This window comes from Amblyraja radiata, chromosome 33, assembly GCF_010909765.2.
Source record: "Amblyraja radiata isolate CabotCenter1 chromosome 33, sAmbRad1.1.pri, whole genome shotgun sequence".
Classification (NCBI taxonomy): Eukaryota; Metazoa; Chordata; class Chondrichthyes; order Rajiformes; family Rajidae; genus Amblyraja; species Amblyraja radiata.
This window is the reverse complement of record NC_045988.1, coordinates 22,486,061-22,513,150: the sequence shown is the minus strand read 5'-3', so window position 1 is coordinate 22,513,150 and position 27,090 is coordinate 22,486,061. Positions and strand designations below refer to the sequence as shown.

Sequence of the window (27,090 nt, the reverse complement as noted above, 5' to 3'; positions counted from 1 at the left end):
CACAGTGGCCGTGTACACTGCACCGCATTGGCACTGCGGGGCCTGCACCTGCGAGAACATACCGTTTTGCAGCGATGCAGGTCCAAGAAGAAATCCTCCAGTGGGTAAGTCCCATAGCAGCACCTTATACAGGGCTGTATTTCACTCTACTATTACAGGGAAGTGGTTGAGGAAAAGACAGACTCAGGGAGAAGGAAGCAGCACCTTTTCTATAGGGCTATAATCATGCTTCTCTCTCCCCAGTAGACTCTTCTGTCAGAAGAGAGCTGGGGTCAAGTCTAGAGCAAACCCTGACAGGTAAACAGATGTAAGAGCTGTAACAATGAGGTGATGCCTTTTCTAAGTCACAAAGTACATAGAGTGCATTATTGGTCCTTTCCTGATAGAAATACAGGAATACTTATGTTGTGACTGAAGGATTTAGCAGTCCAAAAATTTACTGACAAATTCCATTCCCATCTGGGAAGTCACACGGGAATGTCTGTCTATGTTTCAGGGGGAACAACAGTACAGCTGTGAGTAAAGCTAACTGGGAAAGATCTACAAACCAGGTTAGAAGCCAGCATAGACCATATGTTTTCTATCTACTGCAGGGGCAAACATTAGCTGATACCATAGCTGTCACTTGCCACCGGGGATTGTAAATCCCTGAATGTACTAAACTAATCAATTTATGCATCTGGTTACATCCAACCGGGATTGACGCGGGCCTGTGTAAACCCGAAACCTCCTAGCAAAATCATTTTATTTGGGGGTGACCTATCTAGAAGGTCAAGGAGTTGGACAATGAAGCCAAACTGGAGCTCATCTAAACGTCCAAACATCATCCTCAAAGGTATCGCCCCTATGCTGGAAGATGTGTACACCCACAACACACGGCCTCGGGGATCCAGATGAAAACAGTAAAACCAGAAGGAAGCAAGGAGGTTGGTGCGAGAAGACATAGAATAAATAACTTTTTGACACTCATATCGTAAACAGTATCCGGGGATACACAATAGAATTTTACAACACATAAACTTCTAGTCCAGCTGATATATCGAGAGAGGAATTTGGAGGAGAACACCAAGTTGGGCTATAGTATTTGCTGATGTTTCTACACGATATGGAACACCAGATGCCGATCTACTCGTATCCAGACATAATCACCAATTACAAAGTATGTCATAAGGGATACAGACACTGGACATCAGCAACAGATGGGGTTTTAGCTGCATTGCAAGGGAAGAGTTATTATCTACGCATTCCCTTCCTAACAAAATAGGATATGGCGCTTGACGCATCAATCATAGATCAGATCTCGGCTTTTTGGCTAAGATCAAGTATAATATCTGTTCATCAGTTTAAATGTCTGATATGTCCCTTATCTAGGGACCATATATCATAAAATTAAATAAATAAATAAATAGATGGAAAGTGAAAATAAATAAAACGATATATTCGTTTTAAGAACAGAAACCTTTTCTATTGATAAGTATATTCGTTTTAAGAACGAAAATGGCAAGCATTGATTCAAAGGATGCTTACAATTTCAGTACCCATAACAGGTGACCACGGACGTTATTTTTATCTAATTGGATGGCTCAGCTCTAGCAGTATAGAGCACTACCTAATGTGTTTACATTAGCACCTAGGTTATTTACAAAATATGACAACCAGCCACACAATGGTAATGGCTTCTTTGGATGACATACTAACTGTGTGGAAACTTAGGACGGGCTGAACAAACGGTAACAGCCACTTAACAATTATTTGGAAACTAGGATCATTATCCATCCAATTAAATCAAAATTAAAGCCTTCAAACTAAAGGGATTATTTGGGGTTCACCATTAACTCAGTTCCTCATGTCAGTAACTTTGCCAACAGAGGTTACAACCTTAATAGAGGCATACAGCAAAATCATTGACATGAGGATAAACCATCCATCAGACTGGTAGCAAGAATATTAGCAACATATGGTTTCCAGCCACATAATTCAGACCCTTACATTATAAAGATTTACAGAGGGCCAAAATATGAGCTCTTAAAATTAATGGTGATCATTTCAATAGAATGATGAAGCCATACAGAAGCCATATTGGAACTAAATGGTGGAAAGATAACATTGGGCATTGCTCCAATCCTATAATTGTCAGCAACCAGTCTATGGTCCTACATATGGATACTATGCACTAGGATGGTGTGTTACCAACTCCATCTCCAGCTGTGGAGGAAGATGGAATACACAGCAAGCATCATTATTACTAACACTGGGCATAACTACCTGGAAATGTTGGGTGTTTTTCCATGGCCTAAAGTCATGTTGCTCTGGAATATATTAAACAGGTTATTAGATTATAAATTAACAACACTACTGTGGTAGCACATATCAACCACATGGGTGAAAGGGAATCTACATCATGTAACAATCTGGCCAACACAATTTGGCAACCTCATCAGGGGGGGGGGGGGGGGTACTAAGGGAAATACTACGAGACTCTGCGTCTGGTGTTTTTAACAGTACCCGACTGACCTACCCAACCATGGTTCTAGGTGGTATTAGGGAATGAGATTAGAACCATGCAGCACCATCCAAAACAGACGGCCAGAGCAATGGACATGATCACAGCGGGCCACAGACAATCAACCTAAAGACAATGTCTAAAATACATAAACTAATGGGAGATGTGTTGCAACCATAATACATCATCCAGCCTGTTTGGAAGCTTTGTTAACCTACAGGGGCTTAGTATTAGTGACATCAACTGTGCCAGAAGTGGCCCATCTACTTACCTATGGCAAGAGAACGGAACAACAGCTTATGAGGGACACTTTTTATGAGAATTCCCCAAAGACCAGGTATTCCCAAATATGGGACATCAGCATCGTCTTAACGTTGTTAAAGAACTGGGCTCCAGCCACAGCGCTGTCATTACAGGTTTTGACATTTTACAAAACTGTCATGCTGATGGCTTAGGTCACGGCACTAAGGACTCAGTCCCTACCAAATTAAGGCTGGATACCTTGACCAGTTCACCTGGCAACTTACACTTCTATATTCAGGAATTAGGGAACTAAACAGACAGGGGTCAGCAGGCCTTAAAATAACATTTTTTAGAGCCTACCCTACAGATGATTGACTGTGTTGTGAGACATCTACAAATATACATGGAACAAACCCAGACCATAAGTGGCACAGAAGAGGAACTTCTCATCAACGACAGACAGCCTCATTAAAGAATAACAGGCCAGCCAGCTAAATGGCTAACATAGTATTGACATTAAGTTGGTGTAAACACTAACTGGGTTAAAATCTCACTCCACCAGGCTGCAGCAACGTCGGCAGCATTTAAATTGGAGGTTCCTATGGATAAAATCCTCAGGACTGCAGGATGGCCATCGGAAAGAACATTCTAAGGATTATAACTAACCAGTAATGGAAACTGGAATTTTTCAGAAACATTATTAAGTTTCTGTACCATAATTTACCCCAAAAAACAGGGGCTATCAATTATTAACTTTATGGTTATTTATATATATCATATTGATGTTTAATATGTTATCACTATTCTCCCCAAAACCAAGGCAGACGTGATGATGGACTCGTTCCACGGCTTGAATCACAGAGCTTTGAAATCTTCATGTAGTCACTCACGTGACTCCGATGTAAAATAGTAAGATTAAACGAGAACTTACCAGTTCGAAGTTTGATCTGTATTTTATGAGGAGTAACGTTGAGGGAATATATGCCCTCCGCTCCCACCCTTGATCATAAACACAACTGGTATCTTTTCTCTAATCTTACTATGCTTAAGTCATTACACGTATCTGTGATTCACTCCGCTGCTTTGAAGAATGAAGCACGTGCGAGGTGGCGGGTTCTTCATGTATTCCCTCAACGTTACTCCTCATAAAATACAGATCAAACTTCGAACTGGTAAGTTCTCGTTTAATGTTACTCTTAAAGATACAATGCGGAAACAGGCCCTTTGGTCACCGAGTCCGCGCCGACCAGTGATCCCGGCACATTAACACTATCTTACACCCACGAGGGACAATTTACACATATACCTGTATGTCTCAGCTGTGTGAGTTTTTGACTATAATACTTAACCAAACTGATAAACATACTTGTGGCCTGATGCACTATTTCCCTGTTTATTCCCCACTCTCACAGCCAACATAATGACGATTATAATATTTTCTCGGCGAAAGTGTGGCCTGTCCAAAAACGTCACTCGTTACCTGGTTGCCATGGCAGCGGCGGATCTCCTGGTGATCGTCATCGACCTGATCCTGAGGCACATCCCGATTGTTTTCTGGCACCGATTCCTGTTTATGGAGTCGCTGCATGTGTGCAACATCCACGCCAGCGTCCTGTTTGCCGCCAGCGACTGTTCTGTCTGGTTCACCGTCTCCTTCACCTTCGACCGGTTTGTGAACATTTGCTGCCAGAAGCTGAAGACCAAGCACTGCACGGGCAAGATGGCGGCCGCGGTCCTGGGAACGGTGACCGCGCTGAGCTGCCTGAAGAACATCAGCTGGTATTTCATGCTCAGCGGGCAATACTGGCTATTGAACAACCCTTGGTTTTGTAATGTGGAATACGAATCTCTATACTCACGGGCTTGGGGGGCTTTCGAAACATTGCATTACATTCTTACCCCAGGGATGGCATTTGTTATGATTCTGCTGTTGAATGGTTTAACGGTCAGGCACATCTCAGTAGTCAGCAAGGCCAGGAGACGGCTCCGGTGTCACAATGGTTTGGAGAACTCCAGAGACCCAGAGATGGAGAACCGAAGGAAGTCTATCATTTTGCTGTTTCTCATCTCTGGGAATTTCATACTGTTATGGTCAACCTTGGCTGTGCACTGCTTGTGGAACCAAACATGGTATTTGGGTTTCAGTTCTGAAGTTCCACCCAACTTTGTTCAGGAGATTGGCTTCATGCTTCAGCTGCTGAGCTGCTGCACGAACACCTTTATCTACGCGTTGACCCAGTCTAAATTCAGAGAGCATTTGCAGACTATGCTGAGACGCCCTCCTAACTGTTGTTGCAGAATTCATCGGGTTTAGAGAGACTGCAATGGAAACAGGCCCTTCAGCTCACCGAGTCCAGGCCAATCACCAATCACTAGTTCTATGTTATCCCATTTTTACATCCACTCCCCTTGCATGAGGGCCAATTTTACAGAGGGGCAATTGACCTACAAACCCGCACGTCTTTGGGATGTGGGAGGAAATCGGAGGAAACTCACGTGGTCGTCGGGAGAATCTGCAAACTCCACACAGACAGTACCCGACGTCAGGGTCGAACCAGGGACTTTGACGAGATGAGGAAACAGCTCAATTAGCCGTGCCACTGTGCCACAGCTGGTAGATTCCAATGGTGAAACTTCATCTCATCTCGTATTCTATCTGACCATTACTTTCCTGAAGGTTTTGGCTTACACGCAGACACACACAGAGGGTTAGGGTGGGGAGGGGTTGAATGGGCCAGCTCGTTTATTATGCAGGATGTTCTTCCCCAATGCATATTTTCAAACCAAGAATTGTATTTAAGATGTGATGTATTAGGGAACTTTATTTGTAATAGGAGGTGCTGTATTGATTATAATGTAATTTTGATTGGGAACTAGAGAACTACTTAAAATCATGGAGTTATAGAGTCATGTAGCATGAAGACAGGCCCTTCGGCCCAACGTACCCATGCCAACCAACATGCCCATGTTGTCAAGATCAGATTACAGTTATAGTCGCAGCACAGAAACAGGCCCTTCGGCCCAACTAGCCCATGCTGACCAATATGCCCCATCTATGCTAGTCCCACCTGCCCATGTTTGGCCCATATCCCTCTAAACATTTCCTATCCATGTACCTGTCCAAATGTCTTTTACCTGTTGTGATAGTACCTGCCATATATAACTCCTCTGGTAGCTCATTCCATATACTCACCACTCTGTGTGAAAATGTTGCCCCTCAGTTTCATATTAGATCTTTCCCCTCTCTCCGTGAACCTATGGTGTTTGATTCCCCTACTCAGGGCAAATAACTGACATTGTATTCACCCAATCTATTCAGCTGAAGGTTTTGTAATATAGATACAGAGGGGGTTAGGATGGGGAAGAGTTGAATGGGCCACCTATTTCATTGCACAAATAGTTCTGCCCTAACACATGTTTCATGTATTTTGTGTTTTCTTTGACTGTTGCAGATCAATTTCCATGCTGGGATAAATACAGTTCTATCGTCTCGTATTGTGCATGTTTCCATAAAACAAATTGGATATAACTTGTGTGATGCTTTAGGGAATGTTATTTGTATTATGAATGAATTGTAATTGTATTATTATGAATTGTTTATTGTTTAATGTAATCGTGATTGTGAACTTGAGAACCACTTAAAAGTTACTTTGGAAATTGACAAGCAGAAAAAAAAGCTGCCTGTTATTTAAACAGCAAAGAGGACAAAAAAAATTGTTTTCATGTAACCTCCTCGCAGAAATCAGACACCATTATCACATTAAAACACAGTATGTCAGTTTCACAACAGGGGATCATGGAAGTTGACAAGCAATTGCTTCTATTGATATTTGTGCAATGATACTCTGTAAAACAATGTACCATACTTCCTTTAGTATTTTAGCTTGCAGTATCGAAAATAAACCTACTACTCTTGATTTTGAAATCCTGTGGAAAAAATAATTTTGTTATTGCGAGCCAGAAACTTTCTAGATCCTACCATTCTTTCCCTAATGACATAATGGTCTTCATAGCACACAATGTTTGGCCAACTATTATGCTAAAGTTGTCCATGAAACTCTATGCACAAAACCTGCTGAAAGTTACTTGCTCCTCGCTGAAACTGCAACCTTATTGTGTGTGACCTTCCTCACTGTGAAACGCTGACCTCTGAAATGTCCCTGCATCTGAGACCTTCACCGCTTAAAACATTTTCTCCCATTTTGATAGAAATAATTCCACTAGTGCAACGCTTCCTTTAGTTTAGCTTGGTTTTGAGATACAGTGTGGAAACAGGCCCTTCGGCCCACCGAGACTGTACTGACCGGCGATTCCCGCACATTAACATTATCCCACACACACAATTTTTACATTTACACCAAAGCCAAATTAACCTACATACCTGTACGTCTTTGGAGTGTGGGAGGAAACCGAAGATCTCGGAGAAAGCCCACGCAGGTCACTGGGAGAACGTACAAACTCCATACAGACAGCACCCGTAGTTGGGATCGGACCCGGAACTCCGGCGCTGCAGGTGCTGTAAGGCAGCAACTCTACTGCTGTGCTGCCTTCTAAGGAATTTTCCCCCAGATGTAAACTTCTCCCAGTCTCGCAGAGAAGTCTCCTTTTGACAAACTCCCCATCTGTGAAACTTGTCCTTGCATGAAAACGCTCTTGCACAACATTAAAACTGATCGGCGCCCACTGCTTTGATATCTTTGCAATCTAAGATCTGAGGCCAGCAGTTAGAAACTGCTTTATTAAATGAATGCACATATATATAGGGAGAGAGATAGGAAAGGGAGATGTAACCATTTGTCAGTCACCATGGAGACGCAAGGAACCACAGATGCTAGTTTATAAAAAAAGGTACAAAGTGCTGGAGTAACTCAGCTGGTCAGGCAGCATCTCTGAAAAACATGGATAGGTCACGTTTCAGGTTGGGGCCTTTCCCCGGACTGAAGAAGGATGTCTACCTGAAATGTCACCGACCCATGTTCTCCTGAGATGCTGCCTGTCCTGTTAATTACTCCACTACATTGAGTCTTTTTTTTGGTCATGTTTAGGTGGCACGGTGATGCAGCGGTAGAGTTGCTGCCTTACAGCACTAGTGACCCGGGTTCCATCCTGACTACGGGTGCTGTCTGTACAGAGCTTGTACATTCTTCCCGTGACAGCATGGGTTTTCTCCAGGTGCTCCGGTTTCCTCCCACACTCCAAAGACGTACATGCTCATGGTTAATTGTCTTTGATAGAATTATAAATTGTCCCTAATGTGCGGGATAGTGTTAGTGTCTGGGGATCGCTGGTCGGCGAGGAGCCGGTGGGCCGAAGGACCTGTTTCCACATTGTATCTCTCAACTAAACTAAACTAAACTAAACTAAACAAGATCTTAAGTGACCAACTCTTGCTTCTCTCTCTTGTGTTCTTATGTTCTCAGCAGAGTACAGAGGCACTTCATCAGTCTGCTCTCTCCCTGCCTTGCCAAGCTCTGTCAGTACCTGGGGACATGTGGGGTGAGCAGGGCAGCAAGCTTTTACAACATATATTGTTACATGATAAAACCATTTTGCTTCACGGTTTTCTTTTTACTAATATTTTTATTCATAAAACAAAAACAGACATACAGAGTATTAACACGATCAAAGGCTGCCTATATCGACAACCAAACAGTCATCAAATTAATATATCACCAACTTTATCAATAATACACTAAACCTCCCGCGGTCCCCGTGGACACCGCGTGTTCCCTCTCCAAGGACACGCGGGCACGATTTTGCTTCACTGTGGGAGTGGACCAGCAGGTCAGTAATGTAAAACAAGTGGCTCAATTATTGATGCTTTCATCTTAGAATCTTTCAGCAGGTGGGAGTTAGGATTAGAAACTCAATCTGTAACAAACTCCTCTCTACTGTGTGAATTATTCAGTACACCGTTCCATCACCGTTCCATCAAGCATATCAGACCTCTCTTTTATAAATCTGTTTTTGAGCTCTTGACAATGTTTCTGTGTGTTTGCTATTGTCTAATGACTTCTTAAGTTCCATTCAGATGCTAACTTCGAGTGGTACACCGTGAAGGGTCTAAATTCATCCCTGTCCTTTCAGCCCATGAATGATGGATATCTATCTCTGACAAATATCTACGATAAAGCAATACTCTCTCGTGGTTTATGTCCACAGCATGTTTAGATGTTACCCATCCTATTTCTCCAGAGATGCTGCCTGACCCGCTGAGTTACTCCAGCGCTTTGTGTCTATCTTTGACATCTCGCTTAGATGCCCAGTCACTTAGTCATTCAGCCACTCCGCCCTCGAAATGACAAAGAGCAAGATGATCCTTGCACAGCAACATGATCACCATCCATGGGTAATTATCATCGGATATATATTCAGTCGGCGTCCACTTGGACGTGCCTGATTTCTGGCGTCATGTGAAACCTCTCACATTCCTTACTCCATTCCTCCTGGACCACGATCGTGGTTTAAATTAACATTGTTGCTTCTACGCCATCATGTTTGAAAGCCCTGGATCACATCATCGCCTCAAGTTCCTCTCCTGCTTTGTGAAGACAAGATTCCCTCCCCTGTTGTCAAAGCATGAATGAAAGGATTGAATATTTAAAGCACCTTATCATTTCATGAAGAGGCTTACAAAACAATTAATGATGGCAGTGCCGGGGAGTCTGGTGAACAGCTTCAAGCATTACATTCTCTTCCACAAAAAACATACTCATTTGCTTTCAGTTTCTTGTTTAAGAAGGAACTGCAGATGCTGGAAAATCGAAGGTAGACAAAAGTGCTGGAGAAGCTCAGCGGGTGCAGCAGCATCTATGGAGCGAAGGAAATAGGCAACGTTTCGGGCCGAAACGTTGCATATTTCCTTCGCTCTATAGACGCTGAGTTTCTCCAGCAATTTTGTCTGCTCTCAGTTTCTTTTCAGTAGTTCACTTTCAACCACCGGTTGTCATGGAGAGGAACGTGGGTGGAAAGGTTTAGAGTCTGAAGAACGATCTTGATCCGAAACGTCACCCATGCCTTCTCTCCAGAGATGCTGCCTGTCCCGCTGAGTTACTCCAGCTTTTTGTGTCTATCTAAGGTTTAGAGGGATATGTGCCAAATGCGAGCATATAGGACCAGCTTGGATGGGGCATCTTGGTCAGCATGGACATGCTGGGCAGAAGGGCCTATTACCATGCTGTATGACTCCATGACTCACCTGGTCAGTTATGTGTTACAGTGATAAAGGGCTGATCATTATTTTTTATCAATTAATGTACAATAATGACACACATTAGATACGTGGAAAACTCTAGTGAAGGAAAGCTTGGAGAATTATTATCTTTTCCTAAAATTGCTCACTCATTGCATGCTAAAACTATGCTTTCTGAAGGTTTAGAACTTGGACAGTCACATGGTGTTTAAGTTACTGGACTAAAAACCCATAGATTTGGATGAATTAATATTTACTTAAAATTAGAGAAATCGATATTTACTTAAAATTAGAGAAATCAATATTCACTCATCTACATTTTAATTCATGACACACTGTGTTTATTGGCGTTTAAACCTCTCTGTGGTCAATACTTCCTTTAGGTCCCTTTCACTGAAAATGAGCAGGATGTAATCTATTATTCAGTGAACTCTCAGAGCTTAATAATGACCTCAATGGTGGATCTTGGCACTGTCATTCAATGTGGCTCCGTGCTTGTTTACGGTGGAAGTTTGCCATGTCCCTGGAAGTTAATAAGGTGGAAAGTTGGGACCAGACTTGATACTTGAGAATCGAGCTGAATGATTTATTACTCTTTGCTTCAGCCTTCTAATAGATCTGAGGTTTCATTTTGCCGGCCATGTGAAATTGCAGTTTGTTAACAAACCGAAGAGAAAAAGAGGAGTACAATTGTGAAATTTTATTTTCTCACGGTACTTTACAAGAATTCGGAACAAAATCCAATTGAGCTGATGGTGGTCACTTAATAGGAGTCTGCCGTGACTCTGGCTCCTCTGGTGATCAACTTGTGTGGTCTGTACGCTGCTCTGTAAGCCTATATGTCTCAAGGGAGCGTAGTCATGGTGATCTGTGGCTGGCTGAAGTCACTGAAGAGCTTGGGTTTCTTGCTGATGAAGACTACCTATTCATTGGGTCTTGAGTATCTTGCAGTGGGTTATTACTGGAATGTAATTGCAAATATTACCCTTATTAGTCAGAACCCTTCTCCACCCTAGTTTCTAGTTCCTCAAAGGATTGTCGAATGTTTCCAGCATGGATAAAGGTTATTCAGCCCATCCATTCTATACTGGTTATGTGCTAGAACAATCCACCTAGCCCCACTCCCTCACCTTGCTCATTCTTTCCTTTCCAATCCAATTACCCTTTAGAGGTAATCAAACCCACTTCCACTAATATGAAGAGAATGGGGTTGAGAGGGAAAGATAGATCAACCCCTAATTACCCCTAATTACCCCCAATAGATCAATTATCTAATTCTGCCCCTCAAATTCATGAGGAGTGGCAAGTTGCTGGCTTACTGTGCCAGAGCCCGGGTTCGATGCTGACTGTGGGCGCTTGTCTGTATGGAGTTTGTAAGTTCTCCCTGTGACCTGTGTGTGTTTTCTCCGGGTGTTCCGGTTTCCTCCCACGCTCCAAAGACTTACAGGTTTGTAGGTTAGTTGGCTTGATAGAATTACAAATTGTCCCTAGGATCGTGGTAATCTGCGAAGATAGCTGGTCGGCACGGAATCGGCGGGACGAAGGGCCTATGTCCGCGCTGTATCTCCAAACTAAACTAAACTAAACCTTTGCTCACAGTGGAGTCCAGACCTCATAATGCTCCATGTAAAAATGTTTCTCCATATGTTATTTTGTTTCTTTTGCAGTCACTATCATTCTATGTTCCAAGGATGTTGTTTATAGGACTAAGAGGCAAACATCTTGGTCAGCATGGATGAGCTGGGCCTGATTCTATCCTGTATAACACACAGCAATGGGGTCAGTTTCTCTCTAGCCACCTTGTCTAAGCTTTCCATTGTCTCCCACAACCTCTTCCGTTCTAAAGAGAAGAAGTCTTGCATTCACAACACTGAAGTTATTTATCCCTAAAATCATTTTAGTAAAACAGAAGGTGCTGGAAGAATTCAGTCTGAAGAGGGACCCCGATCTGAAATATTACCTGCCCATTCCCTCTATCGATGCTTTGTTAAGGTTAGTATAGAGATACAGTGTGGAAACAAACCCTTTGCCCATCGAGTTCACACTCACCAGCAATCCAAGGACACTAGCACTATCCTACACACTAGGGACAATTTACATTTTTTTCCAAAGCCAATTAACCTACAAATCTGTATGGCTTTGGAGTGTGGGGGGAAATCGGAGCACCAGGAGAAAACCCATGCACAGGGACAGAACATGTAGTCAGGATCAAAGCTGGGCATCTCTGCGCCACAGTGCCACACGAAGCTGCCAGACCCACTCAGTTCCTCCAATATCCCAATATCTGCAGTTCCCTGTGTCATCATTTTAGTAAATCTGTCCACATCCTCTCCATAATATTTGTCTGTGACATCCAGAACTAGACGCAATATTCCAGTTATGGTCAAAGTACTCTTTTATAAATGTTTGTCGTGACTTCTTTGCTCTTGTAACCTATACCTGCATTTATAAAACCAGGATCCTACTTTCTCAGGTACACAAAAGTGCTGGAGAAACTGAGCGGGTGCAGCAGCATCTATGGAGCGAAGGAAATAGGCAACGTTTCGGGCCGAAACCCTTCTTCAGACTGATAGGGGGTGGGGGGAGGTGGGGTGAAGAAAGGCAAAAGGAGGAGGAGGAGCCCGAGGGCTGAGGTAGGAAGGGGAGGAGACAGCAAGGGTTAACAGAATTGGGAGAATTCAATGTTCATGCCACTAGGGTGCAGGCTCCCCAAGCGGAATATGAGGTGCTGTTCCTCCAATTTCCGGTGTTGCTCACTCTGGCCGTGGAGGAGGCCCAGGACAGAGATGTCGGATACGGAGTGGGAGGGGGAGTTGAAGTGCTGGGCCACCGGGAGGTCAGGTTGGTTATTGCGGACCGAGCGGAGGTGTTCGGCAAAACGATCGCCAAGCCTACGCTTGGTCTCACCGATGTAGATCAGCTGACATCTAGAGCAGCGGATGCAATAGATGAGGTTGGAGGAGGTGCAGGTGAACCTCTGTCACACCTGGAACGACTGCTTGGGTCCTTGAATGGAGACGAGGGGGGAGGTAAAGCGACAAGTGTAGCGTCTCTTGCGGTTGCAAGGGAAAAGTGCCCGGGGAAGGGATGGAGCGGGAGGGAAGGGAAGAATTGACAATGGAGTTGCTGAGGGAGCGGTCTTTGCGGAAGACAGATGGGGGGGAGATGGGAAGATGTGGCGATTGGTGGGGTCACGTTGGAGGTGGCGAAACTGACGGAGGACTATTTGTTGTATGTGCCGGCTAGTAGGGTGAAAGGTGAAGACCAGGGGGACTCTGCCCTTCTTGCGAGTGGGGGGATGGGGAGAGAGAGCAGTGTTACGGGGTATGGAGGAGACCCTGGTGCGAGCCTCATCTATAGTGGCGGAGGGGAACCCCCGTTCCCTGAAGAATGAGGACATTTGCGATGCCCTGGTGTGGAACACCTCATTCTGGGAGCAGATGCGGCGTAGACGGAGGAATTGGGAATAGGGGATGGAGTCCTTACAGGAAGCAGGGTGGGAGGAAGAGAAGTCAAGATAGCCGTGGGAGTCAAACTGTCCTTCCATTTTCAACCCTCTATGTGTATTTACCCGCAGACTTCTTTGCCTTTGTACCCAGTTTAGTTTAGGTTGTTTCTTCTTATTCGTCCCACCAACATTTCGAATATCACATTTATTCACATTTAAATGTAATCTACCACCTATCTGTCCATCCTTCCAATCTGTCTCTATCTCCTTAGTCTCTGCCGAAAAATGCCCAATATACCACAGGGTTCTGTTCCATTCATAACCCAATGCTCCTAGTATTACCCCTTGTTAGAATCAACTGTAAACTAATTCTGCTGACCACTTTCTTTCTTTTATCAATTTATTTTAATATTTAATATAACGCATTCAAATCCCTGGATAACACGCTCCCTGATGCCGTGTATTTGTGGACTGGCAAGATAATCGAGCCAGCGTCAGTGTCTGCTCCGAGTGCAACATTCTCAGCAACCAGACCCTGTTTACACTTTGCTTGGCCAGCCAACAACAGACTCCTGAAATAAAGAGGCAAGCCTTGAGTCTTGTCAAGGGAAGGGATTACCAGGCAAACTGAGGCAACGGTTCCAGGATGAGCTCAAAGCCTCTTCAAAGAAATGTAATGTCCTCACTGACTACAGGGAATCCCTGGCCCATGGTCATAGAGTCATAGTCATAGAGTGTGGAAACAGATCCTTCGGCTCAACTTGCCCACACTGATCAACATGTCCCAGCTACAATAGTCCCACCTGCCAGCATTTGGCCCATATCCTCTAAACCTGTCCTATCCTGTCTAATTATTTCTTAAATTTTGCGATAGTCTCTGCCTCAACTCCCTCCTCTGACATCTTGTTTTGTGTGTCGTCTGTGGGTGAAAAAGTTACCCCTCAGATTCCTGGATCTTTTCCCCTTCACTTTAAACCTATGTTCTCTGGTTCTTGATTCCCCTACTCTGGGCAAAAGACTCTGTGCGTCTACCAGATCTATCCCTCTCATGCTTTTATACACCTCTATAAGAACATCCCTCATCCTCCTGCGCTCCAAGGAATCGAGTCGCAGCCTGCTCAACCTCTCCCTATAGCTCAGACACTCTAGTCCTAGCAACATCCTCATAAATCTTCACTGTACCCTTTCCCACTTGACAATATCTTGCCTATAACATGGTGCCCAGAACTGAACACAGTACTCTAAATGTGGCCTAACAAACAACTTATATAACTATGACATGACCTCCCAATATAACTGCAACATGGCCTCCCAGTCCACCAAAGTAAAGAAGGAGCAAATAGAATGGTGTTGAGAACCACAAGTCCATGCATCAGAAGCACACAGAAGACCTATATGAATTCTGAAATGGCATAACATCTCAACAACTGCCCACCCGTCTCCCCTTCAGCCACCTCCTGCCCCTTCGATGGTTCCTACATTGACTTCAGGGGTCACCCCAGAACCTGCAAAACTGCTAGAAGCAAGTCATCCTTTGCCTAAAGAATGAAGACTATCTTATAATTTAAAGTTATAAATATGTCACTGTATTCATTAGTAAGATTTCTGTCTCTTACTCTCAGGTATCAATGTGAAAAGGAGTGATTTCTGCAATTTGAGCAAATCCTCAATAAAAAAGTTTCACTTGGTTATTAATTAAATTGAGTAAGACAATCAGACAAGTGGCTGGGAAGGAGAGATGTTTACTTCTGCATAATAGATAGAGCACAAAGCAGATTAGTAAGCTTGAGAGGAGTTTATCAAGGACGATGAAATAAATAATTCATAGTTATCTGAGATCTGGTCAGTGCCTCTTGTTGTTCCTTGGGCCATGCCTGTACGCAGCAGTCCAGGCACCTCACTGTAATTGCACCAGTCTTCCCATGAAAGCACTGTGGCTGGAAATCCCACTGAAAGGACTGAGTAACGCACCCCAGGACAACTTGTTCTGACGTCACGTTGGTCAGAGGGGTGTTCTCCGCACATCCAGTGCCCTCTTCCGCAGCATGGTCCCGAAATGGGTGATGGATTGACTTGGAAATCTCAAACTCTGTTCAGGTTTCTCTGGATCCTGCCTCCATTGGCTCTTGGTAAGAACTGGACGTGCAACAGTTACGAACTGTGTTTTAATGTCAAAGAGCAAAACTTTACAATTGAAGATAGACACAAAAAGCTAGAGTAACTCAATGGGACAGGCATCCGAAACATCACCTATTCCTTCTCTCCAGAGATGCTGCCCATCCCGCTGAGTTACTCCAGCTTTTTGTGTCTATCTTTGGTTTAAACCAGCATCTGCAGTTCCTTCCTACACAATACTTTACAATTAGACTGGTTGGTTTCAAAATGTGTAGGAAGGAACTACAGCTGCTGATTTACACCAAAGGTAGACACAAAATGCTGGAGTAAGTCAATGGGTCAGGCAGCATCTCTGGAGAGAAGTTCGGGTTGAGATCCGAGTGTCTGAAGAAATATCTCGACCCAAAACGTCGCCTACTCCTTTTCTCCAGAGACACTGCCTGACCCGCTGAGTTACTCCAGCAATATCTATGGTTGGTTTCAATCGGGTAATGAAGTACTGTTACAGGAGGATGTTCGGCTATGCATTTCTGACCGTGTTTCAAACAAAATGTTTTGTTTATTATATTATTATTGACAAGTGTACAGTCGTACAGTGAATGCTGTTTTTTTTTACTATGCAATGCAGTCAGTGAATAGACTATACGTGATTTCAATCAAGCTGTCCACAGTGTACAGATACAGGATAAAGTGAATACCGTTTAGTGCAAGATAAAGTCCAGTAAAGTCCGATTAAGATAGTCTGAGGATCTCCAATGAGGTAGATGGTTGGCCAGGACTGCATTCTAGTTGGTGACAGGATGGTTCAGTTGCCTGATACACAGCTGGGGAATGGGTATGAACATCCCAAATTACTTAATTCATGAAAACTGCCTGTAGCTTGGGTAAATCAGTAGCCTTCGTTCCTGGGACAAAAAATTCCAGGTTGGATTCTAGTCCAGGTTTCTCATTGTAAAGACTCTGTGAAAGAGACCAGAGTGAAAGGAGATCAGAGATATAAAATATCTCTCTTCTGCTGGAAGATTGAATGGACCAGATTCTCCAACAGTGGTGCAAAAAACATTGATAGGAGTGGGACTTCGTGCAACTGGCTACTGCAGGAGAGGCTGAGTCAAATTCGTCGGTCCATTTGAAGGGAGGCTAGATCATTATTTTAAGGGTTAACTATAGAAAGTTTACAAAAAAAAAAACATAAAGTGCTGGAGTAACTCAGGGGGACAGGCAGCATCTCTGAAAAGGGATGGGTGATGTTTTGGGTCGAGAGCCTCGGCAGACTGAAATTAGATACCAGGCCGAAATGTCACCTACAGTGGTTTGCAAAAGTATTCGTACCCCTTGAACTTTTCCACATTTTGTCCCGTTACAACCACAAACGTAAATGTATTTTATTGGGATTTTATGTGATAGACCAACACAAAGTGGTGCATAATTGTGAAGTGGAAGGAAAATGATACATGGTTTTCAAATTTTTTTACGTCCCGATCTGAAATGTCACCTATACTCTGTTCTCCAGAGATACTGCCTGACCCGCGGAATTACTCCAGCACTATGTATCTTTTTTTCCTGCATTACTATCACTGAATTCTTGTGATAGTAATGCAGGAAAAAAAGATACATAGTGCTGGAGTAATTCCGCGGGTCAGGCAGTATCTCTGGAGAACAGAGTATAGGTGACATTTCAGGTCGGGACTTTTATTCGGGTCTGAGGAAGGTTCCCGACCGGTAACGTCACTACCCATGTTCTCCAGCCGTGCTGCCTGACTTGCGGTGTTACTCCAGCACTTTGTGTCTTTTTTTAAAAACCAACATCCGCAGTTCCTTGCATCTAGTGTTACAGGATATGGGGTTGTAAGGTTTCAAACGTTTCCAAGGTCTTTTATTGTCATGTGTACCAATTAAGGTACAGTGATATTCGAATTACCATACAGCCATACTAGAAAAAAGCAACAAGACACACAACTATGTAAAAGTTAACATAAACATCCACCACAGTGGATTCCCCACATTCCTCACTGTAGTGGAAGGCAATAAATTGTGTAAGTCTGCCGTGAAAATCTTTTAGGAGTTTATAGGCTTAGGTTGCTATCCTTGGTCATAATCTAAGGTGACAGGTAGGTACTGAGGAGGTATTGCGGTGTTGGGGGTGTGTGCTTTGGGCAGGATATCAAACCTGGTTAAGTGTGTATATAAGTTACATGACAAAACATAAAGAACAGTGGCAAGTTTACTCGAAGAGCTGGCTGATCATATCTCTCAACCAAACTAACCAGAACTAGCTTGACTGCTCAATCACTCAGCTGCCTGCATGATCTCGCTGAGGATGGGTATTGGTTCTGTTCATCAATAAAATGGAACTCATCACAGGTCAAAGTGATTATATGTGAGGAAAGTATAAAAATGTCCATTTGGGATGGTGAGGCGTTATGTAAATACGAGCCTGACTGAAGAATGCGTCTGTGGCGTGGGGTTACACATTGACTTTTTTCCTTCTACTTGACACTTTGTGTTGGCTTCCACAACTTTCCATGTTCAGCACCGCTCCCAGTTTGCATCGATGGAGGTTGGCAACATCTAGGAGTGGTGCAAGTCTGAGCTTCTGCTTGAACTGTGGAATCATCCGCTCAACAATCTGGCGTTTCCCTTGGCCAACCCCTTGGACAATGCCCGCCTTCCATGACCACATTCTCAGTCCATGGCAGCCGTCTCCTCTTTCATAGCTTTTCTTCAACCTACCTTCTGCTTCTCTGCTCTAACACCATCTCCACCCATTACTTCTTCCTTTACTTGGCCCAGGGGTATGAATATTCATACTTCGAGTAACCCCTGCATTCTCTCTCTCTCCATCCCTCCCCCACCCAAGTCACACCAGCTTCTCGTTCACACCCAGCTACAGCTAACAATGGCCTGTTTCCTTTATCTTTGTTACTTTTTTGCATATCTTTCATTCAACTGTTCTACAACATCGTCTATATCCCTCGTTTCCCTTTTCCGTGCCTTTCAGTCTGAAGAAGGGTCTCAACCCGAAACATCACCCATTCCTCCTCTCCAGAGATGCTGCCTGACCCACTGAGTTACTCCAGCATTTTGTGTCTACCTTTGGCCATAGCCACCTTCTTTATCCTTATACAATAGCTCCATCTCTTCTGTACTTGCCACCCGTGTTCTCACCCTCTGAAAAAGATGGCATCTCCTGCACCTGGAAGATTAGTCAAGAGTGTTTTATTGTCATATGTCCCAGATAGAACAATGACATTCTTACTGAAGAACTCAAATGCTATTTGTTCCTCTCTCCACCAGCTGTGTTGGTTTATTTGGTCGTAATACTCTCTGCGTTTACTTGTTCACTTAACTTGTTTTCCTTTCCAATCCAGGGTTGGTGATCTTGGATCCGGAGGAGGTCACGTACATCGAGGCCGAGGTGAAAGGGGTGATAGGTCGATCTGTGGTGTTGGAATGCGGCCAGTCCTTGCCCACCATTTACATCTGGGGATTCACCCGGCCTGGGTCCAGCGGCATCCGAGCCGTGCTCTATGACTACGGGATGGGCGCCAAACTGCAGAAGATGGCTTCCGCGTTCGGTGAGGTGAAAGTGCTCTCCGACAGTGCGTCGCTGGTCATAGGCAATCTGCAGCTGGCAGCGGAGGGCCGCTTCACATGTCAAAGCTTGTACGACAGCAACGATGGAGCCAGGCTGGTGTACATCTATGTGGACCTGCACGTCCTTGGTGAGTTTGAGATTTGAATCTGCGAGGCAGTGCGAGCCCAGTCCAGTACATTGTGCGTGATTGAGTTTGCTTCGCTGTACTTTTCTCGCCAGGATGCAGATATGCATGCTGACATTTATTAGAGCTACTGCCTCGCTGTGCCAGAGACCCAGACTCGATCCTGACATCAGGTGCTGTCTGAGTGGAATTTGAACGTTCTCCCTGTGTGTGTGTGTTTCCTTGGGTGCTCCGGTTTCCTCCCACATCGCAAAGATGTGCGGGTTTGTAGGTTAAAGGGCCTTCTGTGAACTGCCATCAGTGTGTATGGAATGGATGCAAATGTGGGATAACATAGAACTAATGTAAACGGGAGATTGTGATGGTTGACGTGGACTCGGTGGGAAGAAGGGCCGTTTCAATCCCTGTATCTTTCAACTGGTTAAGCAATCAAGCTGGATTAGACATGACAGAAAATAAGAATCTCCAGTTACATTCAGCAACATACTGATAAGCAGATTGTTCATCAGCGATTCTCTCTGGGGTGACTGATGGTGAGTTGTTCGGCTTTGTCAGGACTATTGTACTTAGGAAATAAAATAGTAAGATTAAACGAGAACTTACCAGTTTGAAGTTTGATCTGTATTTTATGAGGAGTTACGATGAGGGATTACGTGAAGAACCCGCTCAGTGCGCAGGCGCGGCATACTTCCAAGCAGCGGTGTGGAATCACAGATAGACACAGTTATTTTGAAGTAAACATAGTAAAGATAAGGAGACATCAATTTATTAGTTTGATCCATATAATGAGGGTGGGAGCGGAGGGCACGTAATCCCTCATCGTAACTCCTCATAAAATACAGATCAAACTTCAAACTGGTAAGTTCTCGTTTAACCTTACTATTTTACTTCGGAGTCACGTGAGTGACTACGTGAAGATTTCAAAGCTCTGTGATTTCAAACCGTGTAACAGTTTCATTGCACTCACTGCCGAAGTTCTTGAGGGAGGAAGTGTTATCGTAATGAACCAATGAGTCTATTTGTAGAAAAACACAATGGTATTTTTTAAACAATAACAACAAAGAATTAAGTTGCTCCCCTGGGCTTAAATTAAATATTTGCAGTTCGTAAATCTTTACTGCAAATAAACCAGGTTTTGCCAACGGCTTATTATAAAATTTCTGAACGGTCTTTTCCCTTCCCACCATCCTGCTGTAGCCAGGATGTGGTCTATAGGCATGTCCATTCTTTAGCCGTCGACATGGATGTTGCCCTGGTGGAATAAAATTTGTACATGTTAGTGTTTATCCCAGCAGTTTCTAGCACCTGCTTGAGCCATCTCGCAATGGTTTGGCTCGTACCCCACCATAAGGTTTTTGTGACTGACCCACAAGGCTTTTCATCTCCCTCGAATATTCTGGTTGTGTCTATGTAGGATAGTAGGTGGGTCATGGCACATAACCGTGGTTCTGGTGGGTAAGCCACGACTGGATTAGGTGTTCCTGGTCTGCTCTGTTTGACCAGTCGCTGGATAACGACAGATCTGGTCTGGAGCTGTGATCATGTTGTCCAGTCGCAATAGGTGTAGTGACTGGACCCTCTGAGCGGATACAAGTGCCATCAACATGAGCGTCTTTAGTGTAGCTTGCTCGAGGCCGGGGGATCTGGCTGGTGGCCATTCCCTGAGATATGTCAGGACCACACTGATATCCCAAATATGGGTATACCTGGGCTTAGGGCTTGATATTGTAAATGCCCTTCATCAGTTTTACCACCAGTGGATGGGATCCCATCGCCTGTTGTCCTGGCGCTGGTTTGAGATAAGCAGAAAGAGCACTCTGCGCTGTGTTGATGGCACTGTAGCTGATCCCTACATCGTGGTGTAGATAGGCCAGGAACTCCAGTATGTTGGTGGCTGTAGCTGTTGCGTATGTTGTCCCTGTTTCCTGGCAGTACTTCTCCCTTTTTTGATGCTGGTTAAGTACTGCCTCTTGGTGGATGTTCGAAGGGATGCCGACATGGTGGTGATGGTTTGTTTGGACAATCCCAGTTCCAGGTAAGGTCTGTTCAAACTTGCAACCCAGGCGTTTAATTTTCTCATGGCATGGGTGTTTAGCTTACCTGGTAGGTAAGTAGCTGATAGCCAAATATGTCTTTCGACACACCATTGCCAAATCATGTTGACCAATTTGTCGCATGATAATGATTTTATGCCACCCATATGGTTAATATAAGCCATCACCGTAGTATTTATTAATTTGTAACCGAACATGCAAGTGCTGCATATTAGATACATATGCTTTTAAACCATAAAAGGCGCCCAACATCTCTAGATAGTTAATGCCCAGTGTAAGTAGTAATGATGACTCTAGGTTAGTCCATCTACCACCTGTGCTGGATATGGAGTTAGTCGCTCCCCAGCCTTGAGCACTGGCATCTGTTTGAGTAACTAAAGTAGGGTTAGTGATAAAGATAGGGCTGAAACTATGCCAAACGTTTTCTGCCCACCACTGTAGCTCTGATATTGCTTCAGTGGGTAAGTTCATGACACGATCATAGTGACCTGTATGTCGTTTTATTGCCTGTACCTATGCTCTCTGTAAATTTTTTGATAGTGCAAAGGTCCGAATTGTGCAGCCGGAAATGCTGCTACCATTTCCCCAATTACTCTTGCTACTTGTCGAATAGTTGGTCGCTCGTTGACCATTAAATTGTTGCACGATTGTGCTAATTCAACCATTTTTGCCTTTGGCAAGGTAACAGTCATATGGACTGAGTTAATTGTGAAGCCCAGGTAGTCCATGATAGTGGATGGCTTCAACTTAGATTTATCTGGATGTAGGACGAACCCCAGAGTTTCGAGGAGCTGTTTTGTAGCTGATACTGCTGCCACAGCCAATTCCATCGTTTTCCCTACTATCAGAATATTATCCAGATATGCCATGACAATATGTTTTTCTTAGTATTGCCATGGCTGGGTTCAATATTTTGGTGACTAATCTTGGGGCTGAAGTTAGCCCATAGGGCAATGCTTTGTACCATCCAGATAAATTTTAGGTATCTGCGATGATCCTTGTATATGGGTACTAGATAGTAAGCATCTTTAAGATAAATGCTTGCCATGAAGTGTCCTTTGGAATTCAGTTGTTTGGCAGTAACATATGTCTCCATTTTGAAATGTATATACTTAACAAATTTGTTTAGTGATGTTAAGTCAATGATGATGCGACAGCCACCATCTTTTTTGGTTTTAGTGAATATATTCGATACAAATTCCAAAGGTTCATGTTTGGTCTTTTCGATGACCCCCTTTGTGATAAGTCTCACCAGTTCAGCTTGTCCCTCACGTTTCTCTTTGACAGAGGGAGAAATACCCTTTGGGGCCAATGTTGAACTGGCGGCGTTTTTTCTGACATGAATTGTATTTTATATCCACTAGTGCTGTTGAGTATATACTTGTCACTCGTGACCATACCCCATGCTTCTTTAAACAAGTGTAACCTCCCCCCTGTTAATAAAGCACCCTTATTCTCTATATGCTGGTAGGGACCAGACCCACCTACCTCCATGGTTATTGGCAATTCTGTTTCTTCATTTTCCTGAAGGTTTTGTTCTGACGTGCTGGTGATGTTGGGGGGAGGCGCATTTTCCAGAGGGTCCGCTGCGGGCCCTGATCTAAAAAGATCTTTGGGGATAATGTGCGGACCCCAAGCGTTCACCAGTCCCATATTGCGGACGTCGACTGGTGGATGCCGTGGGGTGCTGCCGCTTGGGTATCGGAGGTCTTGGTTTGCTCGTCCCAGGGCCTGCCCTCATTAGGCCGAAGGTTTTTGATGCTTCCTCCATCTCCTTCAGCTTTTTATTGAGATCTTTCCCAAATAGCAGCGCGTCCGTCTCCGCAGCTGGGGCTTTACACAAGCTAGCAAATTTGGGATTGAGGGCAGGTCTTATGTTTCCCTCCGGAGATTGTTGATCTCAAATTGTGTGGTACACATTAATGCCAGCACATCCTGCTGGCAGGTATCCATCTCCGTGGTCTCCACGGAACGAGCAAAGGCTGTGATGGCCGATGTCAGGAGCCTTAGGATCCGCTGTAGCTTGAGTTCTTGGGTCCGGATGTGTGACCCCACATGCCCCCAGATTTGTCTGTTGACACTTTTTACTTTGAGGGCCTCACAGTTTTCTGGTGCTGTGTGTTGTTTCAGCACCTCAGCAAGCACCTTTTCCAGTAATGGTTTATTGGATAGATGGTTGATGCTGGCCGCCATTCTTGGTTCCAGCGGTGCTCCAGCCCGTGGGGTTGCTACAAAGCGGTCCATCACACCCAACAGCTCTTCCTGTTCCTGCACCCCTGGCATACTCCCGAATTCGTCCGCCTGCCCCTGTTCCAGACCAGCCCAGCCCTGGTCACCAATGCTAGCCTCCAGTAATGAGGGAGCAGAGGGCAGTGCATGAAACACTGTGGAGGGGGTGCCTGACCTCCCTCCGCGAGAGCGCTCTTTCTGCGCATCTCGCTGGAGCTGCTCCAATAGCTGTTGGATGCAGCTCAGGCGGCTGTCTCTCCTCCATTTAGGTGGAGACATGTCCCCGTCCGACGAATCGGACGCCACCGGCCGGATGCCTGTTCGGATGGCTAGACATCCAGCCCGCAGTTCAGGCACTAGCGGGACTGGGCTCGGCGCGGTGATGGGGATAGCAGAGCGCCCGGTAATTGTTCCTACCGCCTTCTTCTGGAGCTTTTGTGCCTTGTAGAAGCGAGAGCGCCCCTCAAGCAGCGCGTCTCGCAGGCACCTGCTCCGAGAGCCGCTCCAGCGGCTCAGGCGGCTCTCTCTCCCCCCGTGCGGGTGGAGAGACGTCCTGTCCGAAATCGGGAACACCTGCCGGATGCCTCTTCGGGTGGCTATGCATTCAGCCCGCTGCTCAGGTACTAGCGGGAGCGCCTAACTCCCGTTGCAGCCGCTGTTGCACTGCTGGCGTAATGCCGCGCCTGCGCACTGAGCGGGTTCTTCACGTAGTCACTCACGTGACTCCGAAGTAAAATTATAAAGAGCTGAGGCAAGTAGGAAGGAACCAAGGATAAAATACATTGGTAGAAAGAATAACGAGGAGGGAATGAAGAAATATTGTTTCACCTGGATGGTGAGATGAATCTGGAACTCACTGCTGAACGAAAGGTTGGAGACAAAACTCTTTCCGTCTTTATAAAAAGTCCGAGACAAAAGGCAACATTTATGAGGGGTTTTGCCATTTTGATGAGGAAAGATGCTGAAAGGAGATTTAATCGAGGCAAATAAATGCTGGAAGGTAGAACAAAAACAGAACACTGGAGGAATTAGTGGCCACTCAGCAGCAGTGGAGGATAAAGTTGCAAGTTGATTTTGTTTGATTTAGATACAGTGTGGAAACAGGCCCTTCGGCCCACCAATGATCACCCATACGCTAGTTCTATCCCACACACAAACCTGCATGTCTTTGGGATATGGGAGGGAACTGGAACACCTGGAGAAAACCCACGCGGTCACAGGGAGAACCTGCAAACTCCACACAAACTGCACCTGTGCCAGGATCGAGCCCAGGTCTCTTGCGCTGTAAGGCGCTGTAACTCTATTGCTGCGGCACTGTGCCACTTGTTGATGGTTTGAGTTGAGACCGTTTATCAACACTGGAATGATGCTGTGTTTCTCCAGTGTACTGTTTGAGAAAAAGTGGGCGTGTGCTTGAAGAACCATGGACTTCAGGGCTATGGTTCTGGGGCAGGAAGGTGGCCTTTGGTTGGGGTAGTTCTTATTAGACTGGCACGGAATTCATGGGCTGAATGGCTTCCTTTTGAGTTGTAATGTTTCTACGATTCAGAAAGCAATCCAGCAGTTCAGTTTAGTTTATTCTCACGTACCGAGGTACAGTGGAAAGCTTTTGTTGCGTGCTAACCAGCGGAAAGACAATACCTGATTACAATCGAGCCATTCACAGTGTACAGATACATGATGAGGGAATAAAGTTTAGTGTAAGGTAAAGCCAGCAAAGGTCAATCATAGATAGTCCGAGGGTCACCTCGGTAGTTCAGGACTGCTCTCTAGTTGTGGTAGGATGGTTCAGTTGCCTGATAACGGCTGGGAAGAAACTACCCCTGAATCTGGAGGTGTGCGTTTTCACACTTCAACATCTATTGCCCGATGGGAGAGGGGAGAAGAGGGAGTGACCAGGGTGTGACTCATCCTTGATTATGCTGCTGGCCTTGCCGAGGCAGTGTGAGGTGCAAGTGGAGTCAATGGAAGGAAGGTTGGATTGTGTGCAGCACACCTTAGAGTTTATACCCCAAGCTTTTCTGACCAATTTCCCTCCGGGGATGAATAAAGTTTTATCGTATCGTATTGTATTGCTAACGTGACAATAATAAACTGAGCTAAACTAACTAAACCATGGACAGGTTTAGGATTAGGCCTGTCCCACTTTCACGACATAATTCACGACCTTTTTTACTCGTGGACATTTTTCATCAGGCTAGAAAAACGCCCCGACCTACTTGATGCCACAAGTACCTACGACTAGCATCACGGCCTGCTACGACCTACCTACGGCCTCCCACAACCTCCTACGACCTCGTGACGACCATGCTGCGAATATGAGTCAAGGGCAATCTAGGCAGAGGTCGTGAATTGGGTCATGAAAGTGGGACAGGCCCTCGTGTTCGACTTGATGAACTGGACCAAGACCACAGAATCTCATTTTTCAAGCGATGGTTTCAGTCGGGGGGGGGGTGGGGGGGGGGGGTTAGGAGGGGTTGTTGAATTGAAGTGAAAATATCGGTGCTATTTTTGTGGAATTGACCATGCTCCTTTGACTCCACAGTTCCAATTACCAACCCGTCCATTCAGATGAGCACCTCGGCGCCAGTGGAAGGCTCCACGGTTTCAATCCTGTGTTCTGTGGAGAATGGGACTGGACCGCTGGAATACACCTGGAGCAGGCAGGCGACTCTGTCCAGGAGCCCCGTCAACATCTCCCAGACAGACAGCAGCCTGCTCAACCTCACCACGGTAAACAGGAACCACACCGGCTGGTACACCTGCTCTGCCAGGAACGAGGTGAATGAGGCCACCAGCAACCGGGTCTGGCTTGACGTCATCTGTGAGTCCCCATCAGTACTCGGGCAACAGGACTTATTGACGCGTACAGTTAAAGATCATAAGTGATAGGAGCAGAATTAGGCCATTCGGCCCCATCAAGTCTACTCCGCCATTCAATCATGGCTGATCCATCTCTCCCTCCTAACCCCATTCTAATCCCTTCTCCCCGTAACCTCGGACAAGAGCTTCTGGTGGGTCGAGATGTTCTGAAAGTCGGTTTGGTTTGGTTCGGAGATACAGCTTTGAAACAGGCCCTCCGCCCCCCCCCCCCCCCCCCCCCCCCCCCCCCCCCCCCCCCCCCCAGTCCATGCCGCCCATGCACTAGGGACAATTTACAGAAGCCAATTAACCTACAAACCCGCACTTCATTAGAGTGTGGGAGGAAACTGGAGCAGCAAGAGGAATTCCACGCGGTCACAGGGAGAACATGCAAACTCCATACGGACAGCACTCACAGTCACAAGGCCTGGAAAAATTACTCACCCCTCATGTTTAGCGAGGCACAGTGGTGCAGCTGGTAAAGCTGCTGCCTCACGGCACCAGAGACCAGTGTTTGATCCTGAACCCGGGTGCTGTCTGTGTGGAGTTTGCACGTTCACCCTGTGGACCGGGTGGGTTCCCTCTGGGTGACTCTGTTTCCTCCCACATCCCAAAGACATGCGGGTTTGTAGGTTAATTGGTTGCTGTAATTTTCCCCTAGTGTGTCGGGAGTGGATGAGAACACACTGTGTGTGTGTGTGTGTTAACTAGTGTGGATAGAT

At 45.3% G+C, this 27,090-nt stretch overlaps 1 protein-coding gene and 1 pseudogene across 1 annotated transcript in view; both read left to right on the top strand.

Annotated features, from left to right (window-relative positions):
- vsig10l2 (V-set and immunoglobulin domain containing 10 like 2) overlaps nt 1-27,090 on the top strand; it is an 89,784-nt gene that overhangs the window by 7,152 nt on the left and 55,542 nt on the right. The window contains exons 2-4 of the mRNA XM_033049548.1: nt 4,159-4,575; nt 18,873-19,226; nt 26,052-26,330. Of these exons, the coding sequence (XP_032905439.1) occupies nt 4,159-4,575; nt 18,873-19,226; nt 26,052-26,330 (1,050 nt within the window). The remainder of the gene's footprint in view (nt 1-4,158; nt 4,576-18,872; nt 19,227-26,051; nt 26,331-27,090) is intronic.
- Nucleotides 1,293-1,403, top strand: LOC116991413 (annotated as a pseudogene).